The sequence below is a fragment of the Harmonia axyridis genome, chromosome 5 (genome assembly GCF_914767665.1).
Source record: "Harmonia axyridis chromosome 5, icHarAxyr1.1, whole genome shotgun sequence".
Taxonomy (NCBI): domain Eukaryota; kingdom Metazoa; phylum Arthropoda; class Insecta; order Coleoptera; family Coccinellidae; genus Harmonia; species Harmonia axyridis.
Window position 1 is genome coordinate 2,980,502 of NC_059505.1, and position 16,120 is coordinate 2,996,621.

General features: G+C 31.7%; 1 protein-coding gene across 2 annotated transcripts; it reads left to right on the plus strand.

Annotated features, from left to right (window-relative positions):
• The first annotated feature begins 4,544 nt into the window (after positions 1 to 4,544).
• On the plus strand, positions 4,545 to 15,302 carry LOC123680128 (rab5 GDP/GTP exchange factor). 2 transcript variants are annotated; one of them, XM_045617838.1, is made up of 7 exons: positions 4,545 to 4,656; positions 6,967 to 7,078; positions 10,287 to 10,454; positions 10,515 to 10,839; positions 11,280 to 11,694; positions 12,219 to 12,461; positions 14,267 to 15,302. In XM_045617838.1, the coding sequence occupies exons 2-7, from the start codon at positions 6,982 to 6,984 to the stop codon at positions 15,005 to 15,007; spliced, it is 1,989 nt and encodes a 662-aa protein (XP_045473794.1). In that variant the 5' UTR covers positions 4,545 to 4,656; positions 6,967 to 6,981; the 3' UTR covers positions 15,008 to 15,302. The 2 variants fall into 2 exon arrangements, with proteins under 2 accessions (XP_045473794.1, XP_045473793.1); XM_045617837.1 differs by lacking the exon at positions 4,545 to 4,656 and having other exon boundaries at positions 6,401 to 7,078.
• The last annotated feature ends 818 nt before the right edge of the window (positions 15,303 to 16,120 follow it).

Here is a 16,120-nt window from a genome sequence, read left to right on the forward strand (position 1 = left end):
AAAAAGGAATTAATATCGGATTAATTCAAATTTAGTTATATTGTCGAATTTCCATGCTGAATATCTATCTGCAATCGGTTTCTCCCTCACATGCCCCAAAACTGAGATATTACGAATTTTGTAATTTTTTTCGGAAAAACCAAGAATATTTAAGTTTTTGATTCAGATCGACTTTAAAATTTGATGTTATGAAGAATATTTCATGTTAAATTCTCATTTCCAATCAGTTCCTTTCTATATGCCCCTAAGTAGTTATTTCATATTTTGTGAGAGGAATTTTCGTTAGAAACCTTTTTGTATTCGAATCAAATTTGATATATTAAAAAATTTACAAGGTATCATGCTTTGCAACCAAAAACTGGGATATTCCGAATTTTGTAAAGAGTTGTTTCAAGTGGGTGGAAACATTTTTGTAGTGAGAAAAGATGCCTAGTTTAGAATCTACAATCTTGAAACCCCTTAAATAAGACAAAAATACGGTCGATTTTTTTAAAAAACCAGACCTTGAATAAATTTCTAGTAAAATTTTATCAAAAACATGATCAACAACTGGATGACATTAATACTATACTGTTCTCTAAACCTATAGAAAAGCAATATTGTAAGGGACAATTACAAAGACATCTCAAAAATATATATTAGATTTTCCATAAACACTTGAAATATAGAATATTTTATTTTTCAACTATATAATCTTAAATATAAAAAAATAAATAAATTTTTAACAATGTTACTTATATCCATAGTCCCAACTCTACATCATGTCATAATCAACGATCCTTTTAGAAAAAATTTATATAATTTCTACCCCAATATCAACTATACAAATCTAACAGAAAAGCATTTCTCCTTTCAGATTCAACAAAAATTGCTTTAAAAATTTGTTTAACTACAGATGGATTGAAATTTGATTTTAGGGGCACATATAACTTGTTGATTTGTATTTCCACTAGATCGAATTTCAATACATATGAAAGAGCTTCAAATTGGCTCCAGCAATTAATGAATTTGTTTAAATCTGTTACATCTACAAAGTATTTTTCAATAAGTTTCAAAATAGAGTTGAAAATTTTGGAAGTTAGAACAATCAAATCCTCATCAATACTGTTATCAAATTTCAAAATGAATTTTATCAGAAAATTGCATATTACATCAAAACAAACACCTATATATCTATTAAAACTAGTTTTTGACAATAAACCAAACCAAGATTCAGCCAATAACTCGATCTGTCTAAGACATTTACTAAAGGTAGTTTGGAACAATTCACAAGATATTACTTTATTTTCATCAACTAATTCATTCAAAGATAATTCTAATTTTTTTCTTTCTTTCACTAAGAAGTGATCCAAAATTTCTTCGCCAGCAATTTGAAATAGATATGACTCATCTTTAAATAATGGAACACTATTATCTTCAAGTATAACATGACTATGTAGAGTATTGGAAGAGTTCAATTCAAAGGAGATGTATATATAATTATTATACAACAGGGCAACTTCTTGAGAAGTCATTTCTTCAACATCTTTTGATGTATATTCTCTAAATAAATTCAAAATATTGAGAACACCATCAGTAAATACCCTATCCTCCTTTTCCTTCAATAGAATTTTTTCTATCAATTGTTGAAGATCTTGAACAACACTCGAAATTGACATTGATGGTAAGGCACTTTTATCAACTGATTCTGAACCTACCCTGACTATATCATAATTTTTTCTAGATAATATGTTTCTCATATCTGTGAAGAATACGTTTTGTTCTCTACTCTGATGAATTTGTTCAAGATTTTTAACATAATTCAACAAAGAATCGTCAGTGATTAACTTAGTTGTTTTTAAAGCATTCACAAGGTTCTCTACATTCATTATTATATTTTCATAATCTAAACTATCATTATCTCTAAAATCTTTGCTGATTTTTTCAAGGCACTTGGATATTAAAAGTGAAGAAATTCTTCCTTTCAAGTGATTTCCAATGTAATCTAGAAGTGATACATTGCCTGTACTATCTATGCAAATATTGAAATTGCATTTCAGAAAGTTATTTACATCATGCAGTCTTTTGAATACTTCCTTATAATAAGGTTCTTCCTTTTTCAATATTTTGAGTTCAATTCCAGAATCATTAGAATTCATTGTTACACTGCAAGTTACAATTGGTACAATGAGAAATTCCCATATAAAATTCACCAAATCGTTCATTTGCTTAATATGATTAAAATACCATAAGAGCAACTCTATTGTATTTCCAATTGTAATATGTTTCATGACTCTGAGGTAACTGATAGTGTTCTGTTTTTTTACTTCGAAAATAAATTTTTCATTCAGTATTTTACCAAAACGAAGAAGCACAGCCGATTCCATTAATTTGAAATGTTTTCTATAATATCTCTGCAAAATAGCAGACTCAGTATTGTCCATTTTATACCTTATTTTTTTCATTAGTTGCAGAGATTTTTCACAATTATTTTTGTAAGACTCTAAATCCACAAACATTTCATGGATTTGATAGCAATTGCTCACCAATTGGCAACTTTCAAATGTTTGTTTTACTGTATCAAGAAGAGTCTCAAAATCTTTGTATTTCCTTGGAGAGTTGATTTCTCTTATAATTCCTTGTTCACATCCAAGTCTGAGGATTTCCAATTCTTTTAAAAAACTGGATAACTTATCTCCTAATTGAGGCATCATCACAGGCTTTTGGATGAATTCCAGATAAAAATCATCTAAGATCTCAAAAACTTCTGTTCTACATAAATGTACATCATTTACTAGAACAGGAATACGTTTGTTGTAATTGTTCCATTCTACTTCTTCAACCGACTCAATAACTTCACGAAGAATACTCATTTTCGGTCGTAAATTTTTCAACAATATTTTGAAAATACAACGAACTTTAATTCAAATAAATAGACAGACGTCAAAGACAAAACATTGACAGTAATATAATTTCTAAATCTATGAACATTATAGAGAGTTCACAGAACAAAATATGGTAGGCCAAGGTGAACAATCAAGTTTGCCAATAATTATAATCAGTGGCGTAACTAGGGCTGACTCGTAGGGAACTATATCAAAAGTTGTTACTGAACATCTTGTGTTTCAAGACAAAAATATGGTCCTTCAAATTTCCTTATACAGTAATGAAATTGCTGATCGGTGATTGTTCGACAAAACCAATGGTTTTTGAGTTCTCTACTAAATGTCACAATGTCTATATTTCACGAATTCGACTCACTGATAATGAATCTGCGGTCAAATTAAATTCTGTTTGTCCGTAAACACGATAACTCTCAAAAGAAAAACCTAGAAATATGATTGAGTTCGTTAATGGGCATAAATATTGAATAATATTACCACAATATTTTCTGAGAGATGATCCGATAGATAGATAGATAGATGTTGATGAAATCGGCCCTAAGTCGAAATAAAATTAATAACTAATTTTCACAGAAATAGTTGAATCATAACTTGAATCAAAAAATTATTATAAATGAAATATGCTGAAGCATATTTGTATAATTATTAGTTACTCTTTATGAAGTTGTTTTCAATAAAAATCTGTTTGTTGCTTAATTTCAGGAACCTACAATTGATATTTAATGAACCTTCCGAATTGTATAGCATTCATCTTATCAACTAACTAAGAACTTTAAAAAACCCATTTAAAATAGTTTTATTATTTCCAAGTGGACTCTATTATGCCGCGGGGTTCATATTTGTGTTTAATACTATTATTGTGAATTTAGAAAATAAATATTTCGAAAGATAGGGTAACACCTTCCCTAATAGCATAGTATAAGGAATTCCTTTTACTATGCTAATAGCTTTGTTGACAACTTCCGTTCAATGGTTCAATCAAAGGTGTTTTGTTAAAATTTTGTTGTTTTCGGAGGTATTTCCCCTCAATTAATTTATATATTTATAAGGGTATATATAAGTTGTGAAACATTTACCATCTATTCAGTTCTATTCTGAGTTCTAGTGATTTCGCAGGTCCTACATATTTTTTTGGAATATTTCAAATTGAATAATAATCCAAAATGAGAATTTTGGTAAGATATAGTACTTTGAAATAATATTGTTGCATTTTTAAGTTATTAACTTCGGTATTTTGAGCGAAAATTACAATAATTTATATTTTAATTTTCAATATACTTGAATGAATAGAAATTAATATATTTTTTCATTTTCAGCATGCTTTATGGTGTTGCATCACTTTGAATTGCAGTAATTGCAGTCGTAGGGTAAGTGATATAATTTATGTTATAGTTTGATGAATACAAGTTTCTGCTCGTTCAATTGTATCAAAAAATTTTAATTTGAATGATATTATACTTGTTTATTATAAATTCGAGTGAAAAATTTCACATAAATCATAAAATATAACATTTGAAGAATCTAAATTACCTAAACATAAAAAAATAATATTTTTCTCCTAAATGCACAACTGGGTATGATATTACTAAATATGTTATAATGTTTCCGGGTTTTGTAACGAATTATTCGAATTCGAACAAAAAGAAGAAAGTAGGTCAAATAAAACAAATCAATTTTGACGTTTCTATTAACCTTAAATTCATTGTTTACATCCCAGATTCAGAATGATGAGTACTCATGTGAAACAATAATTTTTTTATCATCTGAATTCTAGGTAAAGTAGAAGTGTTGCTTATATCTACAGTTTGATCCTTATTTTTCAAAAATAACAAAAGTAAAACCGATTTGACTTCACGACATAAAAAAATTGATTGGTTATATGAAGGCCAAAAGTTTTCTCGAATTTGCCAGAGAGCAATCGTCATTATCAATTCTATATCAGACAGAATAAAGCTTATTTCATATTAGTTAAATTTTTTAAATTGGCCTCTCACATTATACACGCTGCAATAGTTGAAAAAAATGAATGATATAACTTAATTTCAGTTCTATGTTAGCCAGCTCCTCTCAGTTGCAAAAAAGAATTTTTATTATAATCGTTTCATAATGGTTCATATTATTATCCATCTTCTAGGCTTACACAACCTTTCACATACAGATATAGTGTTTATTCCTTTTGATTTTTATTTTTGAAAACTGAATTTAGCTTTTATCTCTGAATGCTTCTATTTTAACTTGTTTAGAACATTACATTATCATCATATGCATGATTACATTGAAGTGTATTTAGCTTTTATCTTTGAATACTTTTATTTTAATTAACTTGTTAGGAACCTTACAATATCATCATATGCTATTCAAAAGATTTTGTCGAAGAGAATACCAATCATAGGTAATAACAATAATTAAATTACAAAGTCCTCAGGAAAATTAGATTTACTGTTATTTGACTAGTTTTTTATATCTTCTTCTGATCAACATTTTTTCGTTTTCTCGTTCTAAGCATAATGATAAGCAAAAACACTCCTCTCATTATGCATTGTGTAACAAACAATCACAGGGCTTTTTTTTCGATAAAATGTTTCATTTACTATAGTTATTTTATAGAAAGAGGAATATCGAAAAACCCAAGAATCTTTGGTATAAGTTAACTGATCTGTGTTTGAATAACAAAAAAATTTAAAAATTCACAATATGAAAGGTTTAAATTTTATGTATGCAGTTTTGAACTTTTGTTTATCCTGGGATTTTGAAGGATCTACAAATGGTACAGAATTTTATGTAGGGTCAGGTACAACTTTACTATTGTCATTCCCAAATATTGTATATTGTATATTGCCTTCGAATAGAACCTGTAATCTAGCAGGTCTATAATATCCATATATTCTTTTTTCTTTCATCTTTACCCAATTTTATAGCTCTTTTCATTTGGTTAATGCCTTTGTTAATGGTTAATACCCGAATTTGCATGAATTACTCTGAACTATATGACAGGCCCTTCAGTTTGAAGAGGATCAAAAATTGAATACAGCATTACCAAAATGTAATCCTTACATAATGCGAATTCGAAATTTGTTGATAGTAAAAGATAGTTATTGCAAAAATTAGTTCTAATTAAGATCTGCCAAATTGTAAATGTTGAAACACTCCAAAATTTCAATTATTATAATATGCGCTTTTTGTTTTGTTTTTAATGAGTATAATTATTTTTCTTATTTCATTTACACATTATTATTATTATTGATCTGGAAAATAATCAAAACTCAATTTTTGTCGGCTACTCAAAACCTCCCGAATATATACTTTTTATATCTAAAATATACGCGTTCACAAAATTTCTAAAATCGTCTACTGAAAACTTCTTATCTTGCATTAATCTCTGAAGCAAACCTACGTACCTATCCTTTGTCCTGTCATTTACATATCAGAGATAAAACCAGCAAGTGCTTAATTGACTAAGGTGACAACTGATAACAAAAAAGGATAAATAGTACTGTTCTGTCAGCTTCTCTCCAGTTTTATTAAATTGCTGTTCATTCAGTTCAGTTATACGTTTTTTCTTCGTCTAGTGGGTTTCGAAATTATCAGGTGTTTTTGCTGAAAGAGCGTTCTACAAAGTTTTCGTGATATTTCGAACTGAGTTTCTCAAAAGTGTATTCTAAATTTGTCTCTATACTCGATGGCAGATCCAGGGGAAGGCTTAAATTGTCATATGTGTGAAAGGTCATCTGGATACTTCAAGAGTCTGGACCCTCAACACGATTTTTTGAAATACCCCCAACTGAACTTAGCGCACGAATTGATGAAAGAACTTAACCTCTGTGCTCACGACCACAGTTTTGTACCACCGTGGTAGATTATACAAAAAAAAAAACTTTTGGGTTCAACTTATTGCGGATTTTGCTGATTTTAAGGGTTTGCTTCTTGTGAACTCTCTCTTACAAGATATGGGATAAAGTTAACAATTTTGGTCAAGTCAAAAATTCAACTTGACAAAGGAAAAAACAAACAGTTAAAGACTAGTCAATTTTATTAGTGTAGTTTTAAAGTGATCAAAATGTCTATATGTGTTCTAAATTTGCAGAAGTCGTACAAGTACATGATGTACGCGACAAAGCAACCATCGCTGAGGATAAACCAGGCTGATTTGATTTGCAAGAGTGGATGTGGATATTTCGGCAACGCTGATTGGGAAGGTAAGAATTTTTTTTTAAATTCATTTGAATGCTAGTCAACGTCGAATCTACGACTTTCTTCGAACTAAATTTGCAGTTTATTTTCAAGTGCTTTTATGGTTTTTTTTCTAACATTCGTTTTATTGACATTAATCATCCATTATACCCAAATTACTTACAAAAAAGTCTTGTTTTTTAGTGTAATCGTAGCTTCATATGACGTCAAGTTTGAAAACATTTCTTTTATTATTATTCTTTGATTTTTAGCCTTTAAAATTCTTGGATCGGATTTTCGAGATATCAATTAATGCTTTGTACTCTTTGTAGCTACCCATTATTGTACAGGTGGGCATATAAGCGAGGTGAGCGGCTATATCTCAGGATCTACTCATCATAAAGACTTGCGGTAAAAATTTTTACCACAAAAGTGTAGCAGAAAACACACTGGAAATTGTTTTCAAGTTCATACATCTACCGCTAGGGGGCGTAATAGCTATCGTCGAGTAGAAAAATGAATTTTACTCGAAAATGTTTCATATCAAGTTGAAGAAAAAATATCATCACTGTAATCCTTGGAGAATTCTCTATCTTTTTGAATTGTCACTTTCGATTTTACGACATCAAATAAGGGTAGGGGAAAGGGAGAAATCTGACTGATTGAAATGCCTGTAACTTCAGCTTGGCTCAACATTTTTGAGCAAATTAGATCTCGTCTGAGAGATAATATCTTGTTGATGGAGGACAAAATATACTCATGATGAATTTGTTCTTGCTGCTTTCGATAGTTGGCGCTAAGTCAGAAGTTCATTGTTTTGTTCATTTTACTCCGTAATTTCAAATGTAATGATAGGATTTTCTTAACAGAAACAGAAATTCCATCAAATTGGCATGAAAAAATCTGAAGGTCGCAAAGCGATACCTTCAGGCGTTCTGGAGTTATGGCCGAAAAAAGATTATTCAACTGATGCACTGAAAAACCAAATTGTGTCTTCTTTCGGCCAAAACTCCAGAACGCCTGAAGCTATCGCTTGCGACCTTAAAATTTTTCATGCAAATTTGATGGAACTTCTGTTTCTGTTAAGAAAATCCTATTCTTACATATGAAATTACGGAGTAGAATGAACTAAACAATGAACATCCGACTTAGCGTCTCCTATCGAAAGCAGCAAAAATAAATTTATCATGAGTATATTTTGTCTCCAATCAACAAGATATAATCTCTCAGACAAGATATAATTTGCTCGAAAATGTTGAACCAAACTGATGTTACAGGCATTTCAATCAGTCAGATTTCTCCCTTTTCTCTACCCTTATTTGATGTCGTAAAATCAAAGTGACAATTCAAAAAGATAGAGAATTCTCCAAGGATTACAGTGATGATATTTTTTCTTCAACTTTATATGAAAGATTTTCGAGTAAAATTCATTTTTCTACTCGACGATAGCTATTACGCACCCTAGCGGTAGAGGTATGAACAATTTCCAGTGTGTTTTCTTGTACACTTTAGTGGTAAATTTTTTTACCGCAAGTCTCTACGATGAGTGGATCCTGAGATATATCCGCTAACCTCGCTTGTTTGACCACCCCGTACATAATTTCTCGCTTAATGTTTTTGAATATTTGCTGTTATTTCTTCCCCCTAATTTTAACTTCAGTTTCGCATCTATATTTTCTCCTGTCGATTTCATTAAAATAAATGAGTTTTTATAATTATCCCTTTTAAATCTCATTATGAATGTCGAATCAAATTCATCTTGACCTTTTCACTCGCTCGAAACATGCTGACAAGTTCCATTTGTGAACATTTCCATTTATCATTATTATCAATTCGTCATCAAAATTGGATTAAATTTTTATAGCCTATATCTAGGTACGACAGAAGAAAAGATACATGTGCTAACTTGTTTAATTGTTCATGTTAATCCTTTCTCAAACATCATATGATTCTTTGGGATCAAACAGTTTTTCGAAACAATAAAATATTTGGCACATGCTTACAATTGGTTAATGATTCTTAGTACCTGGATATACTTTCAATCTTTGTTTTTAATGAAGTACATTTGCGTCACATATTCAAAAGTTTCCACCCTCAATAACTCAACAACGAATCAGAATTATATGAAAAAACTCAGACAGGTCGATTTTTTATGACAGGGGGACATGATCTGGGATACAAAGCTTGTTTCTACTAGCAACCCCCTGGAGAGGGTTGCAACCCCATCAGGAATTTGAATAGGGAAAGTGGGTAGTTTTGTAGCTCAAATGTATGCATGGATTCAAATTTGTATGAACCTGCTGTTTGTGTTCTAATAAAGTGAATATTCACAAAGTTACAGGGTGTTTTTTTTATGGAATTATGGTACCGATAAAACCTCGGATAAAACAAAATAAAAATTTTCCTTTCTTTTTATACGAACAATTAGAACATCTCAGTTTCATTTAGTTTTATCGGTACCATAATTCCATAAAAAACACCCTGTAACTTTGTGAATATTCACTTTATTAGAACACAAACTGCAGGTTCATACAAATTTGAATCCATGCATACATTTGTGCTACAGAACTACCGAGAGAACTACCCACTTTCCCTATTCAAATTCCTGATGGGGATGCAATCCTCTCCAGGGGGTTGCTAGTAGAAACAAGCCTTGTATCCCAGATCATGTCCCCTGTCATCAAAAATTGATCTATCTGAGTGTTTTCACAAATTCTGATTCATTGTTGAGTTATTGAGAGTGGACTCTTTTAAATGAGACACCCTGTATGAACCCAAATTATTGGTTATGACAATAACTGATTGTTGGCAAAAAAGAAAAACTGTTTGTTTGAAACTGGAAAATTTCTATCTTCATATTGTGGTCAAATTTTGATAAGCACCTGATCGATTATTTATGCAATTCAAAGATCAGCTTATTTCTAAAGAAGTAATCTTTCAGTAATTGGAATTAATGAGAGATTACTGACCTAACGATAATATCATTTAAGTTGATAACCAAGGAAAAGAATCGTTTCTAAATAAAAGTTGACACTGAAAAACATTGATAACGAATTAAAATGATTCTTTATCTCATTTCATCTCATCTTTAATTATATGTTTCCATAATAAAATAATTGAAAGCAACTTGAGAGGTATCTTTCATTGGATATTCAATGATATGATCATTTGGTTTTTTCATGTTCAATGAAAATGAATTCGTATTGGGTTTAAAAATTAAAATCACTCTTCCAGGTTACTGTTCAAAATGCTTCAGAAATCACATGGACCAAAAGAAGCAGGGGTCCAGCAAACAAAAACAACCATCCAACGCTTTTACGAAGTTTGAAGAAAAAAAGAGGCAGCAATCAGATAAAAAATCGAAATTTTTGCCGCTTTTCAGGAAACCCTCTAATGTAAAAGGTGGGTACACTAATGGCACTTATGAAATGTTCAAAAGTCACACATATTCTCATTTTACAGATGCCGACCAGCACCGTTCTTCCGGAATGAAGCACAACAATCCAGATGCTGAAAAACTTATGACAGAATACATGATCAAATTCAGTGAGTATGGAGAATCGTTGAAAAATGACTTCTTCAAATCCGCCCAGAGTTTTATCAAGAGGATCAAAATTGATGCCGATGTGAACAAGCCTATCGATGATATTTCAGATGTTGTACAAAAGTATTATAGCTCCTTCAATGAAAATTTGTACACAGCCAAAGTATACAGAGATTTGCAACCTGAAGAAAAGGAACATTTGTTGAATTTCTTTGAGAAATATGTTATGACACTTTTATACAGGTGGGTGAATATTTATGTCAAATATAAAAGGCCAGTTTCGTAATCTATGCAATGAGACTCCTTTTGATAAAGACTGCTTTATCAGCAAGTCGCCTTTAAAGAGAAAGTGTTTTGGGTTTCATAAACATAATGCGACCGTTTTTTAGAGAAATCTTCCTTTTATTTGTAACTGTCAAGTTTCCAAACCGAGGTAATGTTTTGAGACATAGAGTATGCTTGAACAAAAAGGATCCTTTTTCTTGCCATAAAGGGCTATCCTCAATATATGATGAAAGACACTTCAAAGCTTTCTTCAACTTTAAAATTGGTTTATGGAACATGTTTCATTTGTAAAGGGGACTTCTCATGGAAAAGGAAACTTTACTTTCGATTATGGAACTGGTCCTAAGTTCTTCCTTTTTTTTGAGAAATATGCTGTTATAATTTTGTCTGTTTTGCAGTGTTTTATTCTGCCCCCAAACAACAAACGATGAAGAAAAGGACTTGGCAATTCAAAATCGTATCCGCCAACTGAGTTGGGTGAACGCACATCATCTTGACAGCTGTATCAATGAAACAAGCATTGAAGTTCGCGACCTTGTTTACACGGCCATCGCAGACCTTTTGGGAATAGATTCCATGAAATCTCCGTTGGAAAAACTGACCTGTGTGGTGAAATGCTGCAGGAATGTCGTCGAGGTATTGAAACATTGTCGAGGAGGCCCTGTTAGCGCTGATGAATTTCTACCAGCACTTATCTTTGTTGTATTGAAGGCAAACCCTGCTAGGTTGAAAAGCAACATTTTATATTGTACGAGGTTTTGTAATGATGCTAGACTTATGAAAGGTGAAGCTGGATACTATTTCACCAATTTGGTAAGTCCTTTGGATGCTTTATAATAATTATATTAAATTCGTTGAAGATAAGACAATCAAAAATTTGTTGATGACACGAATTTTTTTTAAATTAAGCAAGCAGATCAATTAAGCAAAGAATGTATTCAGCCCTCCCAAATTTTTTTTCTTTTTTGATAGTATGGATTTCAAGCATCTATGTTTAGCTCTTGGCTTACAGTACTTGAACTTGTAAAGAGTATTTCAATAAGAGGTTTCATTTTGATATTACAAGAAAACTAGTATTTTAAAGAAAAATCAGTGCATTATTGAGGAGTGATTGATTCGATTTTTAGTATTGGCGTAGTATTTACTCGTCAAATGTCAAAAGATGACAGCTTCAAAAGTGACAGCTGTCCAAATAGCGGGCTATTCTAAATGTAACCTCTTATTGCAAAACCCTTCAGATGAGTAGTTACATTGAATATTTTCTGAGAATTGAGATTATTGGATCATAATGTTCATTTCAATATCAATGCAATATTTGTATTATTTCCTTTTTTCAGTGTTGCGCCGTTTCGTTCATAGAAAATCTAACCGCTGAATCATTGAACATGCCAGAAGAGGAGTTTGAAAGTTATATGTCCGGAGAAATTACTTGCATCAGTGCATGGGAATCTGCTCTGGTTGCGTGCGAAGGCATGCACCAGCTCCGAGAACATCTTGGCATCTTAAGAGATCTAACTGTCAGAACGTCTGCAGTTGGAGACAGCACCAGGGCTATGAGGGAAGAAATAGAGAAATTCAAGGTAAATGAATGCTATAGAGAATAAGAAGAAATATCCATATCGTACTGTAAGTATCCCATTTCTACCCCTTCAAAATTATACTCTTTGGCTGTGTTCGATTTAATCCTGATTTTTTAAATTTTCATTATCTGTTTCGAAGAAATTATTCCAACTCTATTTAGTTCGAAACGAGTGCTAGAATGAGCCTTCTGTACTAGTATTATACATTATTATCTCTAATTCACTGGATTTCTATTGAAATTATTTCCATAAATAGCGTTTAATGATTTTTTCATTAAAAAATGTTGGTGGCAGAACTGTTTTCTGCATCACAAATTTGACAGATAATAGATAAATCCGCAACAGGAGAGTTCTGAGTACCAACATACGATAATGAAATATAACCATGAAATCTGTTTGCAACTGAGATATTCCCTACGATTTTGGTTAGGCAGAATCATAGAGTAATAAACATAGATAAAGGGAGTATACGTAATTTTTACATGTCCCCAACATGGTTATAGCGTATTCGACTGGCAGCACCAGTTCGAATAAATTCGAATTTTTGTAGAGCTAAATGACATATTCAGCTCGAATTAATTCGAACTGGTGCAACCAGTCGAATACGCTATCAGATTACATTGTCGGATTGTGATATATATTCAAATCCACAATTTTACTAAATCATCATGGATGTATATTTTATTGATTGAAATATATTTATTTGAGTGAGTGCAAATTTGAATATTTGGAATCTGATATTTTTCCTAATTGTCGAATTTATAATAAGCAGAATATTTATTATTTTCTGTAGCTACCTACTGAAATCTAAGGTTTGGCAACTTTTGCTCTTCTAGTGTCATCTGTTGTTTCACGTCGTTTGGCGCGCTCGAAGTTTGTTTTCTGAATTTCTGATATATTTAGGTATTCATCTCAATATATTTTGAGTTAATATGAAACGCTGATTCACTATGGAACATAAGTAGTGTGTTCTTTGTGGATAAACTCGCGATTTAAGTGAAATATAGTATCACTGATATGTTTTCATTTTCGCGCGCTTCATGTCAAATTTGATAGTTCATGTTGGGGACAAAATTTGCTTACTGAAAATGACATATGCTCCCTCTATCTATGTTTACTACTCTGAAGCTGAAGGAACAAATTTGCCACATAATTAGAGAAATTATTTTATTCCACACAGGTTGTGCCTATGATTGACCAACCTTATGCTCTAATCATGTTGTTCAATATGAAACAGAGATTACTTTTTACAATTTTTAAAGAATACTCAAAAAAAAATCTTCAATATTCAACATTGAAAATTGACTAGTAAGTAGTGAAGAATTTGATAAAAATCGGACTAGCAGAAGGTGATATTCGGATAGCACGTTAATTTTTCTTTGTCATGGTTGCTTATAAACCTCTCAATCCATATATCTGAAAAAGTTAAACATCTTATGGGACCATCCAAGGCCCAGCAAGGATACCCATACCAAAATTCATTAAAATCAGATAAGTATCATAGCTAAGGTTGTTACAAGGATTTGCGGACACACAGACAGATATACACGAAACAATAGCTCTTTCGAATGATTTGAAATCTATTTTGTGAGCGGAAATTTTTGAAGTAGTGAACGAAAATTGTTTTCATCACAAAAATAAACCACAATACTTCTACTTTAGGTAGATTTCAAAGCAATAATTGCACAACAAGGTAATAATAATCCAAGGTTCAAATTCTCGCAGGATAATAGTTGTCATCAGTTGAAGAGTTTAACCAAATAAAAATCTCAGGAAGCGAAATTAAAATAATTTCATTTTTGCAGGTGGAGTTGGATACGACTGTGAACGAAGTCCTAGATAGGACACCATTGATCATTAAACCAAGAAAAATAACGATATCTCTGGATTCCCAAAATACAGCTATTCCCAGTGTTAATCCTGTAGCTTTTCCTCTCGGTGTAGAAGGTCCTGAAGACTCTGAAGCCAGTTACTATCACCAAAATCTAGAAATAGGCCAGTTTAGCAGCTATAACAAATCTAATTTACAGTTAGATATTACACCTTGCGTAAAAGTTGAATCGGAGTCTGATCTTCAAAGTGTGGAAAATACTCCCGATGATAACAGTCATAACTCATTAGGCCTTTCGAAGATAAATTATGACATTGATTTCTCCGATTTGAGCGGTGAGAATAGCCTTGGAGATGATATAACACCCGAAAGGAAATCTTTGAATATAACACCTGATCCGTTTAGTCCCATCGAGTCTAACTGTTCAATAACACAAGAACCATTAATTCCATCTAATGTGTTCGCTTCAGGCACTAACAAACCAAAAAATGATTTCGTGTCACCTTTTCAAGAAGAAAGCGAGGACTCCAAAACATTACTGGATGAAGAGCCTTCAAAATCTGAAGATTTGCCTTCTCCATTGAAACCTTTGAGTTCTTACTCAGGCTTCTCGAAACAAGGACTTCAAATACCCAGCATTCCGTGTATTACAGGTGATCTGAGTTCCTTGAATGCTCCATCAAGTTCGGGAACTTCAGTTAAGAAATATTCTTGAATAGTCCATTTTGAAAGGTAGAGTCGATTTCGCTATTTTTGTTTTTATTTTATTCAATATTTTATTTTTTGTTATTTTTTTCTTCAATTTTTCTTTGATTCAATGACCAAAGTTTTATCCAGTGGAAGTAGTACTTTTTAATTGAAAATATGTAGACCTTGTCAGAAATTTTTGAATGTTTCATCAGAAATTTTATTTATAATATTTGATTGTTATTATCCCAAAATTGTAATATTTATGGAAATTTTGAATGTAGTACTTCAGAATTTCAAAGTTAATAAATGAATCCTAGTTATTTATTGTTTAATTTTACACCCACGTGCAACACATGACCCTAATGGCACAAAGCACCCTGGAATGTACTCAGAAAATATGAATGATTGTAGGTAACATTTGATCGTACTAAGGTATTATTTTTCTATCAAAAGATCAACATATCTCGAGAAGTATTTGCTAGATGTAGTTAAAATTTCATGTGTAGGTATTAGGCCAATTGAAAAGTCCTCGATCTGATCCACAGATGGCGGTGCTAGTATTAAATCCATATTATTTTTAGTTAGTACCAACCTTCAAACGATACGTGTCAAAATTTGACAGCAGTTCGTACATTAGTTTGTGAGATATTGCATTGTGAGTGTAGCTAATTTGGTTATTTAAAAAAAGATGGGAAAAAAATATGCTGATAAAATATTGCTTTTCGAAGGGAAAACATACAGTTGAAGCAAAATCTTGGCTTGATGAACAGTTTCCGGGGTCTGCACCAAGAAAATCAACCATCATTGATTGGTATGCCAAGTTTAAAAGTGGTGAAATGAGCACCGAAGATGGCGAACGCAGTGGACGCTCAAAAGAGGCTGTCACTAACGAAAAAATCAAAAAGTTCACAAAATAATTTTGAATGACCGTAAAGTGAAGTTGATAGAGATAACAGACATTGTGAAGATATCATCTGAACGTGAATATCATTCACGAATATTTGTACATGAGAAAGTTGTTTGGAAAATGGGTGCCGCGCGAGCACACAATCGATCGAAAGCAACAACGTGTTAATGATTCTGGGCAGTGTTTGAAGCTGTTTAAATGCAATAAACCTGAATTTTTGCGTCGATATGT

What these genes read in the sequence shown, in the direction of transcription:
- LOC123680128 (XM_045617837.1), top strand. Translation starts at nt 6,940, where the DNA reads ATGTCTATATGTGTTCTAAATTTGCAGAAGTCGTACAAGTACATGATG. An exon ending in CGGCAACGCTGATTGGGAAG is followed by an intron (nt 7,079 to 10,286) that starts GTAAGAATTTTT and finishes TCACTCTTCCAG; the next exon opens with GTTACTGTTCAAAATGCTTC. An exon ending in AAGAAATAGAGAAATTCAAG is followed by an intron (nt 12,462 to 14,266) that starts GTAAATGAATGC and finishes TCATTTTTGCAG; the next exon opens with GTGGAGTTGGATACGACTGT.